Below are 13,736 nucleotides of genomic sequence, written 5' to 3'. Positions count from 1 at the left end.
GGGCGAAAATCTGTATCTTCAGGTATACATATATACATACATGTATATATATATATATATATATATTCATACATACTTGTATATATATATATATATATGCATGTATTTGTATATAGCCGCTCCTATACAGTCATGAAGACATGTTTATCTACCCCAGGTTTGATCTAATGTCTAGTTAGACTCTATAGATTACATGGCATCTGGTACTGTGAGGTCTTCCGGACGGACAAGGGAAGCGTGTTTCAGAGAAGCGGGGCGTTTCGCTGCGAAGTCTTCTTCGAACACACATAACCGAGAATCAACTTGGATGCACTGATTGACAAAAATAATCCTTTCACGGTTTGTACCTGCTTAAGTTCCTTTTCAAATGAAAAAATCCTTTGTTTAACGCTTCCACCGTTACATTCAGGAGCATCCCGTCACATTCGCTGCTCTTGCCCGTTCACATAGATACAACTCAAATCGAATAAACAGACATATCAAAGTACCTACGATACTGAATATGACTCCAGCCAAGTGATACAGACAACCAAGTCAACTGGAGACCCTACTCTACAAAGGCGGACAAGAAGACCTCCGAATGTCTTCAAATTCTCCGACGGTTGCTCTTCTGTGCCATACGCAGACAAAGCAGTACGTACAATTCCCTACCTGTATTCCCCTTTGCCTGGAAGCTGTAGTCACTAATAAAGTTGCTTTAGGCTAAGCGTAGAACCCGTGAAGGAGTAAGGGATACGAGAGTAACCAAAATCTATGTTGCTTGTGGCATATCCGAACTTGATTTATGCCAGCTCTCAGCAAACGCCCCGCCTGCTATTGTTGAGCTTGTGCTAAAGGGAAAGAAACCGTTTTCACGAAAACGGTTCCCGCACGCTGTACACATCATTTTTCCGAATATTACCCTTTCTCCACCTCTCTCCACCACATTAGAGAGACGTAACACACCGCCTGCCCGTGGGGGTTCTTTACCCGGAAGACAGACACCACGTATTTCCATTGAACGGCATCTCTTGCAGCGAAAGCGAACTCTTTTCCAAGTTCTTTTGTTTTCTCACAATGAAAGAAAGCGCGAGTAAAACACAGAGGAGCAACAACGGATGGCATCGGAGCTTTTGAGTGTTCTCAAGACTCGACTCGCGCTGTCACTTGGGGCCATGGCGATTCCGTGCCGGCGCGGAAAAGAGAGACCAGCGAGCAAGTCTCGATTTGAGGTGTTTGGGGAGCCGCTCTTTACTGTGCTTTCTCCGTTGAGACATACCACCTCAGTTTTTTGCATTTTCCGCTCTTTTTTCCCTCCCGTTTTAGCGGAATCGATTTGCGACGTGCCACGTGCTCGTCAGAAAGCCAGCATGCAGGACGACCCGGAAACGGCGGCTATCCAGCCGTTTCTGTGCACATTTAGATGCTGATTTTGGTAGGGTTCGGACGTCGAGAGCCGAGCATATTCCATAACGCTGCACTTCAGTTCAGAGAAATCACTTCCCTTTCGCTTTTATGCCCCTTTTGGTGGCGAACTTTCCCTTCCCCGTCACCCGGTTCTGCGGCGGAGCACCGTCACGGTGTTTCTCCAGAGAGCCGGCAGGAAGAAATCGTTTTCGCGCGTTCCACTGGTGATGCACAGAAGCTGACGACTTTTGTATAGTTGAGTCGCCGAGTGTATGCACAGCCTGCAGGTGCAAGAACAGTCTCATTTCCCTCGAAACTGTAACATCGCTTCTCTTGAAATACGTCGATACGAACCCAGTTCCAGTGATGCCGGGCGTTCAGGCGCGACAGTCGAGTCAGTTTTCCCTCCGAGAGTAACGGGGCTTGTAACTCGTAGGCGTCTGCCGGTTTTCCGTAGGTTTTTCCGAACAACCTGAAAGCGCTTACTGCTGAGTCTGCACTACGGGTTCGACTCCTCTAGTCTAGATCTCGAAGGTCTACGTTTACCGGATCGAGCTCTATTGTGCAGTGCGGGCAAGCAAGAAAACTTCTCGATGTCTTGCACCCCGACCGAAACACTTCTTGGTTTCCGTTTGTCTCCTTTTCTCCCTTTGTTTTTCTGGTCCCCATTTATCTCTGAAAGTCGTGGAGATCGGCCACGCGGCGTGTTCAGCTTTAGTGGCAAGGCTCACGAACAGTCAACTTCCGGGAGTCTTCTTTTCGCGTTTTGAATCCAGAATGCTAGGAAGAATCTATTTGTTTGTGTCGACTCGGTAGAAGAGACTCTTTTTTTCAGCCTCTTCAAACGACCATTTCCCTCCCCTTGTCTATCCAGGAATGGGAAGCCCCTGCACTTTTTCGGTGGAGCTTCTGAATTCCTTCCTCTTTCTGAAGGCTCGAGTGACTTCCCTTCAACCTTTGTCACTTCGTGTCAAGGAGCTCTTCCACCCAAACCTTGGGCGATGACTCGAGTGCGGACCTCACGCTGCTGTCTCGGAGAAGGCAGCGCCGTGCTCATTTTGCGAGTGGACCTGTTCACTGTCGAAGATCTGAACGTTGTCCTCTGAGGCCCCTTACGTCTTTGTGCGCCTTTCAATTGTATAAATTCGCCTCAACTTCAACGGCCATGGCCTCTGCAGAGAGCCTGCTTCCTGAGGAGGATGGTTCCCGAGAAAGAGATATGTTGCCGCCTTCAGGTGTAACAGTGGAAATGGGGTTTCTTTCTTCGCAACAGTCCGGTCGCCAGCGAGATGAAGTCCACCCCCCCACTTCGCCAGATGCAGGACTCAACCATGTCGCGATTTCCCCTACAACAAATACCGAGCGAGCAGGACGTCCGTCAGCGGACTTGTCTCCTCACTTCCTTTCCTCCAGCTCTCGTCTGCGCTCCTCTACAGGATCTGCGTCGCAAAGCCCACCGCCACCGTCAGGCGCGTCTGCAATCTCGCAACCCACGTCAGTCTCTCTTCATGGGATGCTCTCAAGAGGGTTGAGAGGACAAGCAGGACAACGAGAGCAAGGAGAACAACGAGAACAAGGAGAACGAGGGGGAACGTGGATCCCTTTGTCGCCTTTAGATCAGGAAGCGATGAACGCAACTATGGGCGGCATTTCCAAGTTTTCAGGACTGAGGAGTTTGCTCATTTTGGTGTTTGGTCTCCTCCCCCTGCTGCTGGAGATTCAGCTCCTTCTCCCCAGTCTGACTGGACACCTGGACACCGTCACTTGGGTGTACGTACAGCAGCTTTTGAACGCGGAGGAACTGACGTCAAGCATCATCTTCCCTCTCTCGACGGCGCAAGTTTCTTTCGCTGCAGAGCAGGCGAGGCGGCGAGCGCAGAGGTCGAGAAGAGAGGCGCCGGTGGCCGGGGGTGAAGAGGAGATAGCAGATGCCGTCGGAGGAACGAGGATGAAACGTCCAGACCTTCCGAAAGGCGAAGAAGCTGGCGAGCTTGTGCCATTTCCTGTCCTTCTTGTGCCCCAGTACGACAACCACGACAGCGAAGGGTCTCTTTTCCAGCAGTTGCGGACGTGGCATTTGAGTCGGAGGAAAGGCGCAGAAGAGAAAGGACAAGACGAGAGAGACGATGACGAGCAGAAGCCGAGAAAACGCACGTCCCTCTCTGCACTGACTCCGCCTGCGCCGTCGCCTTCGTCGAAAGACAAAGAGGCCCTCAGCAGCTTCCCTCCCTCTTCGGCGAAGAGCCCCGATGCCCACGTCTCTGCGATCTTCCCCCTTGCAATTGGAGCCTCAAAGTGTGCTGCGTGCAACGAATACTTCCAGCCGGGTGTTCTCCCCGGATCTGTCAGAGCCTCGAGCGTCTCCTATTCTTCGATTACTGCAAAGGTGTCTCCTGGCTCTCCGATGTCAGAAGACGCGGGCGGAGGCGCTGCGGAGGGAGCCGAGGAAGCAGCGGGTCAGGTCGAACCGCAGCCGCGAGGTTCTGCTCCTCCGTCGCCCACATCGATTGAGCCTGTTTCAGCAGCCGGAGAGGTCGCGCTGAAGGAGGGGGCGGCTTCGTACGAGACCGAGGGAAGTCGAGGCGACGGAGGAAGCGAGGACAAACCACGTTTGCGACTGAGTGTCGTGACACGGCAGCACTCGTTTTCGCCTCCAGCTTCATCTCCATCACCTTCCTCAGAGCTCCCACAGGGGAACTCGCAGCACTCTTCTGATTTTTCGACCCCCCTTTCGAACCCTGTCGCGACTTCCTTTTCTAACTCTTCAAACTTCTTTTCTGCGTCTTCTTCTGCTTCTTCTCTTTCGTCTCCGCGGGACCATGGTCCAACTCTGTTCTTTTGGGTCGATTCAGAGAACTACGACGTGACGCCACCTATCTTGCTCGTGTACGCGTCCTTCGTGGTCATGATGATTCGGTGGTTCGTTTTAGCAGTGCGCGCTCTTGGAGAGGCGCTCCTTCTTCAAGACGACCTCGACCCCGCAGGTGCTGTTTTGTCTCCCGCGGCTGTCTCCAAGCCCCTGCGTGTCGTCGCTGCCTTCTCCATTTGGTATGAGCGTGAGAAACATGTGGCGGTGTGCGTACGCAGGTTCGAGCGACCTGCACGCACAGTTTAGGCGCGAGAAGAGGTGATTTCCTCGCAAATAAAAAGGACAAAAGGACCGGTGTAACTCCACTTAGGCCTGGGTCGACTCTGGGCGACGTGGGGAAGTGCTTTAATGTGAGGGGGACATAACGCGCTTCACGGAACTACAAAAAAAACGCCCTCTTACCTCCGGGCCACCAATGCTACTTAGGTATCTATACGTAGAGCGATGTGTATGCAGATAAATCTATGTTGACGTGTGAAGCTGCACTTTAGAAGAGACACTCATACAAAAGAGAAGTCCACAGGAAGGTGGAAAAATCTGAGACAGGAAAAGGATACATGGGAAGTTGTTTTCGACCGTTCGACCCAGACAGTTAGCAAATCGAAACCGAACGAGCTTCACAGACACATGCGCATGGAAGTGTTGCAGACCTGACATGACAGTCGATTGACGAAGATTCCGATCTGTCTGTTTCACAGGTTAGGAAACAGTAGCTGTCAACATACGAGCGTGTGTCTCAAAACAGGATCTCCTTTATTTCAGAATAATTCTACATTTTACACCCAGTAACTTTGGTAAACGCCACATGTCCCTGCACTGAAAAATGCTAATGAGTAAAACTTTTAGATAAGCACAAGGACGCGCGATTCTCGTGTAAGGTCTTCCCCATGCGGCACACATCCTTTATACGCGTTTATCTGTGCAAGTGTACATTCGCCTTTGCCGCAACAGTACTTCCTGACCGATATGTTTATACATCGATACATGCAAACAGACATATATATATATATATTATATGGATACGCGGGACTGTGCTGATGTGTATCGTTGAGGTGCTTTGCTACTGCGAATCCTCTGATAGAGACAGAATGCGTGTGGTTTTCCTGTCGAATTTCTTTCGTAGGTCGCTGGGTTTTTGCATCTTCCCTTACAGTCTCTCGGCGACGCAAGGGTGTATGGCAGGCGACATGGACGGAACCAACATCCCCGTCTCTGTCTTTTGTAAGAGAATGCATTTTTCCCTCCAACATTTCGGTTTCGCATGCGCGAAGCCAGCAAACAAACGATGAGGCAAGAGTCAAACAGGTGCCAACATCAGAAAGATGTTTTATGTTGTTCTGTTGCATCCGAGTGGACTCTCACAAAAACATAACTGTCAATAAACATAGATTCACGCACTAATGTTGGAGCTGACACCAATCATGCATACATATGTAGGCATGCATCCACATATACAAATGCATATATACATATATATGCAAATGTATAGATACGTATAAACATGTGTATACATATATGCGTTGATAATTTTTCGAGTGCCTTTACGCTTTGGCCACTGTCTGTTATTTCGCTGGAATGCCGTTAAATGTCTCGATTTAGTTTCTGATAAACAGATCCTAACCCGTCATGTAGCTTGGTATAAAGTAGTTGTTTTTCCCCTCCAGCCAAGACAACGTCCCCATTTGGTAGCGATTAGTTCTTCTTCACAAGCACACATACACACACACAAATGCCTCGGGGTAAAGTGATTTTCCACCCCCCACTTCACACCTGTCAAGGTACTCTGTCTGATGCGAGAGGCACTTGGGTTCCAGTGTCCATCCGTTTGCTTCTATCTGTTCTTGTGAAGGACAGTTTCCCCCGGGTCTTAGAGAAGGACTCACCTTCTATTCTAAGATACCTCCGCGAGAAGCAAACATATGACTGGCTTCTCGTAGGAATGTCCGTTTTTTTCGTCTCTTCCCCTCTCCTTTCACAGACACCTACTTCCAGTACTCGATATGGACCGCGTTGATTCTGGCTCTTGTTGCTCGTCGTCTCTCAAAGTTTTTCAAGCGAAGAGCGGTCGCCGTCGAAGCGGAAGCCAGACGGGGACGGGAGGCATCTCGCATGCAGGCTCCGGAGACACCTTCTGTTTCGATGCCTCCTGTCGAGGTTTCTCCAGGTGGCCTGTCTAGAACTTCTCTGTCGTCGTCTTTGTTTCTGGACCCTTCCCATTCTCCTGTCTCCCCTCCCGCCGTCGGTGAGGGAACCACAACCCCGAACAACGTTCACGCTGGCTCTTTTTCGCCTGCTTCGGTCTTTGTGGCTCCTCCTGAAGTTGACAACTCTGAGGGAACAGAAGACGAATTGCAGGGCTTCGATGACGATGGGTCGTCTTCCGCGTCCTCTTCGCTCCCGTCGTCTGCTGAGCAGAGCTTCATTCAGGGAAGCGACGCGCGTCGGGCATCATTTGACAGTTTTTCGACGAGACACGGAGAGGAAAGGCGAAGCGAACGCAGAAGAACGAGAGCCTTCACCAACGCAACGCTGCTTCTCATGGGATACAGAATGCTGATTCAACGGCTCTGTCGGAGACCCCACACCATGTGGAGTCTTCTCATGTGGCGCAGAGACACTCTGGTTGCCTCCCGATACCATGCCTATCAAGAAATGTGCTCCATTGCAGGTACGCAAATTCGATAGACGGCTCAAGAAGAATGCTGGGAATTCTCCATGCTTGTATATACATGAACAGGTACACAAATATATATGCATATATATATATATATATATATTTATAAATGTACACGTACACCTGCGCGTGCTTCCCTTAAGGATTTGCGGAGAGATGCGTGGAACCGTGAGTTATGAAATTTCGCTCTTTTTCACCCCCGTCGTGCAAAGGTTTTGCTTCTTCCGTTCCTGGGCAAGTCCCCATCGATCTGGGAGATCGATTGTTTTTGCATTCATGCGTGGTTCTTTCTTTGCATGCCTTTCGGTGGACGCTGTCATTTATCTTTGTCTTCTCGCGATGTGTGTACCCACACAACTGCGTCTACGCATAAGTGATGCGGAGGTCTCTTGTTTCCGCTACGTCCAACGTATAATAACGTATACGTGCATGTACATATATATATATATATATATGCGCGTCTATGCATAGGAAAATGCGTAGGCATGTTGGTACTCCTCCCTCCTACGTGTATAGACGTATACATACATATTCGCATATGCAGTCCTGAAGAGGTATCTTTTTAGGAAACACATACGCCTGAGTACCCCTGGATACAGGCACTGTGCAAACCCACGAGACTGAGGACAGGCGGGTGGCGCTCCGAGTCGGCTTGCTCTGCTGAGGAGTTCTCGTTCTGCGTTTTTCCCTTTCTGGGTCTTCGCAGCATTCCTGCTTTCTGCGCATACAGTCTCGGGCGCGCTCGTTGTTCTTCTTGGTGAGTCGTCACTGTTGAGATCATTTCCACCCACGGTTTTTCGCTTTTTTATCGGTTCGTTCAATGCCAACTTTGTGTGGAGACTATTCTTTTCGCCGGTCTGCCTGCAACAATTTCCAAAAGACTGCATGTACGAATTCGTAGAGATGAACACAAGTACCTGCGTGCGTATGCAGGAACTGGAGAGTCAAGCAGGCACAAACCGTACCACGATTGATTAGCCCGTCGGTGCATCTAATGTGATGGTCGGTTATCTACGTTAGACGCAAACTACTCTACATTCATTTCTAGATCCGCGCAAGGGGGGAGTGAAGAACATGCGTTGTCTTTCTGCTTGTGCACAAGCGCGGTCGCTCTCTGCTGGGGTTCGGAGAGATGGAAATAGACGAGAAACTCAACGAAGAAAAATCGTAAACATATCCGGACTGATGAAGATTTGGATCGGCACGCTGTTGTGGTTAAAAGAATAGATAAAAATGCAGCTTCCACGGTAGAGAAATCTATTGTTGGCTGTGTACACCCTGATTGTATATGCATATGTGTGTGCATGCTTGTATATGTGCATACATCTGTCCAGCTTCCTTCCAGCGAGCGGATGGCCAGTCGTACGTTTCTGTGTTGACAGAGACAGAGTGATGTGTGGGTGAATCGCGTGTCGCGAAAAACTTCCAAGGAAATCTGTGGACTTGCAATATTGGACGTTCGTTTGACGAGAACGCCTGTTTATATTCTATTGTGAAAAATTAGGAGTTGATCTTTCCTTTCAGGTGCTTGCTTCGGCTTGTGAAACTCCTTTTGCTCAGGTCCCATCCAGCCGTGGATGAAAGCCGTGTGGCTTCACATTGCATGCATGTTCATCGAAGCAGTTGCGCGTATTCAGATTGCGAAAGGGGTGAGCTTCGAAACAGAACTCGAGCCGCAGAGGTTTTGACACGTGAGGGCTGTTCTCGTCTTTTCTCTGTAAATTGTGTCTAGGCTTCGTTTCTACACAAGTCGAAAATACGGGAGGAAATATACACGAGTCTGGGTCGACCTTCAAATACACAAACATTCTCGCATGTGATCTCTCTCTAGGCAGGTACAGCCACTGTACGCGGCATTTGTCTGCCTTCGTATATACAAAACAGCCTCTCCTCATTAAATGCATGTTAGTGTGAAGTGACCACAGACCGTGGAAGCGAAGATGATTCATTGTGCAGCTCCGTCATGGAAATCAGAAGAGTTTTCCCTGAGTGAACTCACGAAACGGGAGTCGGTCGCCTATTCAACACGGTTCGGGTGATTCGAGTGTGGTTCCTCTTCCTGCCATTGTGCTCATGTAAGGGACCTGCACATGCGCAAGTGTTAATACGACAGAGATTGAACGAGCGAAGTGGCCGCAAGACTCGTGCTTCTCGCTGGGTTCCACATTCACACGATGGGAGCCCGTCGAAGGCAAGAGGCTCCACGCATCTGTTTCAGGATCTGGCGAATTGTCACCTGGTTTTGACTGGTCTTCATCTTGGCAAAAAGGTCGATTTTCCTCAAATGTGTGAGAACTCAAACTGTGGAGTGGTGTTTGGACAGTCGATAGAAATACAGTTGACATCGCTGGAATTTATTATTTCCTGGCTCAGGTCTTGACCCAGCGAAATTACAAGTCGTACAGCAGAGCGACCCATTTTCTTCAAACCATTCCACCAACAGACTTGCGTGCACGACATTTAGGTCGCCCAAGAAATAATGTAAAATATCTGACAAAAGATTTTTGAAAGAATGTACGGAGGAGAAGCATCAAGATTAATTTCCGGCACGTTAACAGTGAATACGTCTGTAAACCGAACATTTTCTCGAATTGTTTTCTTCTTCTTGCAGGAAGAGAGAGTACAGAACGCGCGCCAGGTGGCAATCAACCCTGATTTCTTTGCAGCAGGTGAGGCTTCGCCCCAATCTCGCTCCTGCCTCTATAAACGTCCACCGCTCCTCTTTCATCAGGCGGAAGTGCGACAGATAGAAGACGGTGGAAAAGGAAAGCGTTATTTCCCTTACCATCTTCATGTCTCCATCAACTGAAGCGCAGAGCGGTCCTGGAGTTCTTTTCAGATCTCCTTGATTTTCAGTTCTTCCTGAGATTTGGCTAGTGCCCCCGCTGCAGAATGCCTATCGTTCCAGTCGATGCCTTCCTTAGTCTCCACACATGCATGTAATTCATATCGGTAAAAAACATGAAAAATTCATTTTCTGTTGCCGTTCATGCAGGCACTCGCCGTCCGATTTCCAATGTCGGGGTGGGGGCACGAGTAAGTGCTGCGGCTGGGGGAACTCCGTGGGGGTACGCCTTCGTTGAAGAACCCCGCGATCGTCTTCTTCTCAAGCAGCTGAGCTCGACGTACTTCAGGTGAGGGTAGACAAACGTCTCGCTGTTTTCTGTGTTTCTCGTAGTTAACGAGAAACGAAGTCGAGCTGATGCAAGCAAAAGGCGGCCATGGCTCTCGTTTTCCAGCTCACTTGCTAGACTTCTGACCACGGTCTTGTCGGAGGTTTCGCGAATGAAAAAGGAACAGTTTCATCGCAACTGTGCCAAAAAACGATTCCAGACACGTCGTCAAAAATTGCATTTTCTGGTCGACAAAACACATGAAAACGCGGCGAAGGGGAACAGCTGCCTCAGTGTGGATACCTGTGCTTTTGATGAAGAGGCGTGCAGACAGTCTTGTATTTATTAGGGCTTGCTTTTGCGGCGAAAATACTTCTTCCTTCTTCATCTCTTTCCAATTCTACGGCGACAAAACAGGGGAGAGCCCGGGGAAAGGAGAGCTGCACATAGGAGTAGATGGAAGTGGCTGTATCGAGGACTCGCTGTGCATATTGTGTGTCTTGTCTTTTGTCGCGATGCCCGCGTGTATCCCTTCTCCGCTTTTGGCTGCTTTCTTTCTACAGCATCACCGAGCGCATAGTCGACCAAGTGACGGCTTCTGTGGCCGTCGCATCGTCGAGCTGTTGTTGTTTTCCTTCTTCCGTCTCGTCGCCAGTCCCTTCTTCTGTCGAGAGCGGCAGCAGGCACGAACTCACGATTCCTCTCCGTTCCCAACATGAAGAGAATTCTCCAGCCTTTGTTCCGGCGTCGACCTCTTCTTCGCCTTCTGAGCCTTCTCCGTCGTTCGGGGACCGTCCATCTTCGTCTGCTTCTGCGTTGCCAGCTGCGTCTGAGGAAGAACGGGGCCTGCTCTCCTCTTCCTGTTCTCCTTCTTATCGTGACTCTTCTCACCGAGAGGCGCCTTCTGCGTCGTTTGTGAAGGCGAGTGAAGAAGACGTACGTCTTGTGTGTGCAAATGAAGGGGATCTTGAAGCCTTGGGACCCACCGAGGAAAGCAGTTCTGCTTTCGCAGAAGCCGCGCACCACAGCCAAAGTTGGAGGCAGACACGCGATGAAGCACACCAATGTTCACATCGAGGACAGGAAAGGGAAAGGAGAAGACGGAGAGAAATGTGCGTTAGAGAAGCGGAGAGAGAGAAAGGATCGAATCCGGAGACAACAGACACGCTCGAGGGGAAGGCGGATGGGAGGAGCACTCCCTCTGTGGGCAGGCGAAGAAAGTGGGGAGCAGAAAAGGTAGAGACAGAGGACGAAGTAACAGGAAAAGGAAGGGACTGCAAAAGGAGAAGTCGAAGGAACCTCAAGAGGGAAAGAAAATGCATCAGCACCGCCCACAACGAGACTCATACGGGGAGCGAGAAAGAGACGAGCAGTCAGCTGGAGAAAGGAGGAAGGATAGGGGAGGGCAATCAAGGGCGTAACACAGAGGACGACGAAGAAGGAAGTGTTTTGGGGGTCCCGCTCGATGAAACAGGAGATGATTCATCCAACGAGAAACGAAGACGCCGTGCAAACGCGTTGTTTCTGGATTCGGTCCCCGCATTCTCATGTTCTGAGAATGGAGACAGGATGCCCTCTCCGCTTCCAGGATCTTGCGGAGAATCAGCCTCTTCCTGTGGCTCTGGAGACACAGGGTTGCCGTCGACCTCTCCGTCCAGGTGCGATCCCTCATCAGCTCGCATTGCATTTGAATTTTCTTCTCCCCGTGTGCTTCCGTCGTCTTCTTCTTCGCCTTCTCCCGCGGCTTTTCTCGTTCCTTCGAGCTCTATGGATGATCCGGCTGTCGCCCGTTCTCTTTCTGCCACTTCAGCAGCTGTATGTGACCCTTCGTCGACCTCTTCGTCGGGGCCGGCGTCTGCCCTGTCATTTTCAGCTTGCGAAATCTGTGCAGAGGCTGCGGCGAACGCGATTCTGTTGCCCTGCGGTCACGGGGGGTGTTGCGAAGCGTGTGCGCGTTTAGTTGTTGAGAAAGAACACCAGCGGGCGAGGTCTCAGAGCGTCACGTGGCTGCGGGAGTGGCTGGGGCACCCTTCGGCCTCTTTTCTTCTGCCCTTGTCTTCCCGACAGCCAGGCGTTTCCTCCGCCTCTGCAGGTCAAGAGGCGCGAGGCGGAGACAGGCGAAGCGAAGAACAAGCGAGAGACGCCGCGATGATGCAGCTTCCCAGGTGTCCGTTCTGCAGGCAAGCTGTGGAGCGAATCGTGAAAATCGATGGCGCCTGTGGAGACGACCGAGGTTACATTGCAGCTCACACAGTCGCCGTCGTCACGGTGGGGACTCAGGCAGAGAGAAGTCGACGGGCGACCGCGAGACTCCTCCGGTGACTCTCGAAAAAAGACCAGGGGCAATGGGGGGAATCAAAAGAGACAGAGAAAAGGAAGAACAGAGAAACGGAAGAACCAGTCATTTGAAAAGACACACGAATTCGTGACGGGTGTAGTGCCTCTGGAGTTGTTGTGGCGGTGTGTCTTGTCTAAAATTGCAGAGTCTTTTTTCGTCGGCGTATGCTCCTCTGGCTCTGTGTGCCTAGAGGTGTCAAACATGCGAAGAACACTACCATGAAGAAAACCAGGAACTAGACATCTCAGGAAGCTGAACGCATATGCCTTTGGAGTTCTTCGTCCGGAGGGGACTTTGTATTCCAGTATCGACTTCGTCCAGGAGACGAATCTGGCTGTAACTCCTTGCGCCTGTGTGTGCATGTACTATATAACAGTGCATATGTGTAGAACATTTGTGTCGAGCACAAAGTACTTCTGAGTTTGATATTAGACAGTGGTCGTTCCTTTCAGGAGTCCCGCAGAAACTCGTCTTTTCAATTTCGTCGGGAAAGTCTAAGGGGATTGTCGTGAACAGACCCCTTTAATTGATGAAGCTGGCTGTAGTCACAATCAGCTACACTTCCAGTTAGCTGCGTCCCCACGTGTGCTGATAAACATCAATCACGTGTCTGCGGTACAAGTGACGTTTCCACATTTATCGTGGCTGTCCCTATGATTCCATTGGGATGCTTTTTTCGTAGGAGGAAACTCTTCCTTTCTTTGTTAATTTTTTTTGCGGTAACGCGTCCGTTGTTTTTCGTTTTGAAAGTGAATGCAAGAAGGAAGAGAAACTCCATGTAGAGCGTCTCCCAAGTGACCTTCCTTGTTGAATCCGTTGGAGGAGACTTTCAGTGATGCAGCCGACTGCCTTTTCTCAGCACGTCTACCCGCGACGTTTTCGCTCTCTAAGGACTCCACGAGAAAGCCGCAAAATTTTTTGCAAAAGGCCTCGGGAAAGAGCCACACGGAGCGCGTATTTAGTGGGTTGTTCGAGGATACGAAAACCCAGTGACACACACGATCGCGTTGGCATTTTAAATAAACAGTCGTCACAGATCGCTTCTCCACTCGTGTATTACCGGCGAGCGAAAACTACTCTGCTCGGCTATCACGACGGAACTCGAATCCGGAAGACAGATGCTTTCGCTACAGCATTTCAGAGATTTTGCCAGCCGCTCTAAGCACCTGCGGCACTAACGACTCGACGGATCAAACGGAACTGTCGTTTTTGCAGAAGTCAGTTCAGAAGGAAATGACTATTCCATCAGCTCTTACAAACCCGCCGTTCGTGGATCTCGGTCCTAAGCGAAGTTCCAACACGATGAGGGCTAACGACGAAGAAAGGTGTGGAAGACGCGAGAGGCTGGCCGCGGAT

At 50.2% G+C, this 13,736-nt stretch overlaps 1 protein-coding gene across 1 annotated transcript; it reads left to right on the top strand.

Annotated features, from left to right (window-relative positions):
• Window positions 1-152: 152 nt before the first annotated feature.
• On the top strand, window positions 153-13,205 carry TGME49_313760 (hypothetical protein). Its single transcript, XM_018782791.1, has 8 exons — window positions 153-4,434; window positions 5,379-5,476; window positions 6,234-6,923; window positions 7,636-7,686; window positions 8,490-8,578; window positions 9,541-9,598; window positions 9,925-10,063; window positions 10,606-13,205. The coding sequence occupies exons 1-8, from the start codon at window positions 2,552-2,554 to the stop codon at window positions 12,362-12,364; spliced, it is 4,767 nt and encodes a 1,588-aa protein (XP_018635402.1). The 5' UTR covers window positions 153-2,551; the 3' UTR covers window positions 12,365-13,205.
• Window positions 13,206-13,736: the final 531 nt, after the last annotated feature.

The sequence above is a fragment of the Toxoplasma gondii genome, chromosome XI, assembly GCF_000006565.2.
Source record: "Toxoplasma gondii ME49 chromosome XI, whole genome shotgun sequence".
Lineage (NCBI taxonomy): Eukaryota > Apicomplexa > Conoidasida > Eucoccidiorida > Sarcocystidae > Toxoplasma > Toxoplasma gondii.
This window is presented reverse-complemented; position numbering and strand designations above follow the sequence as displayed.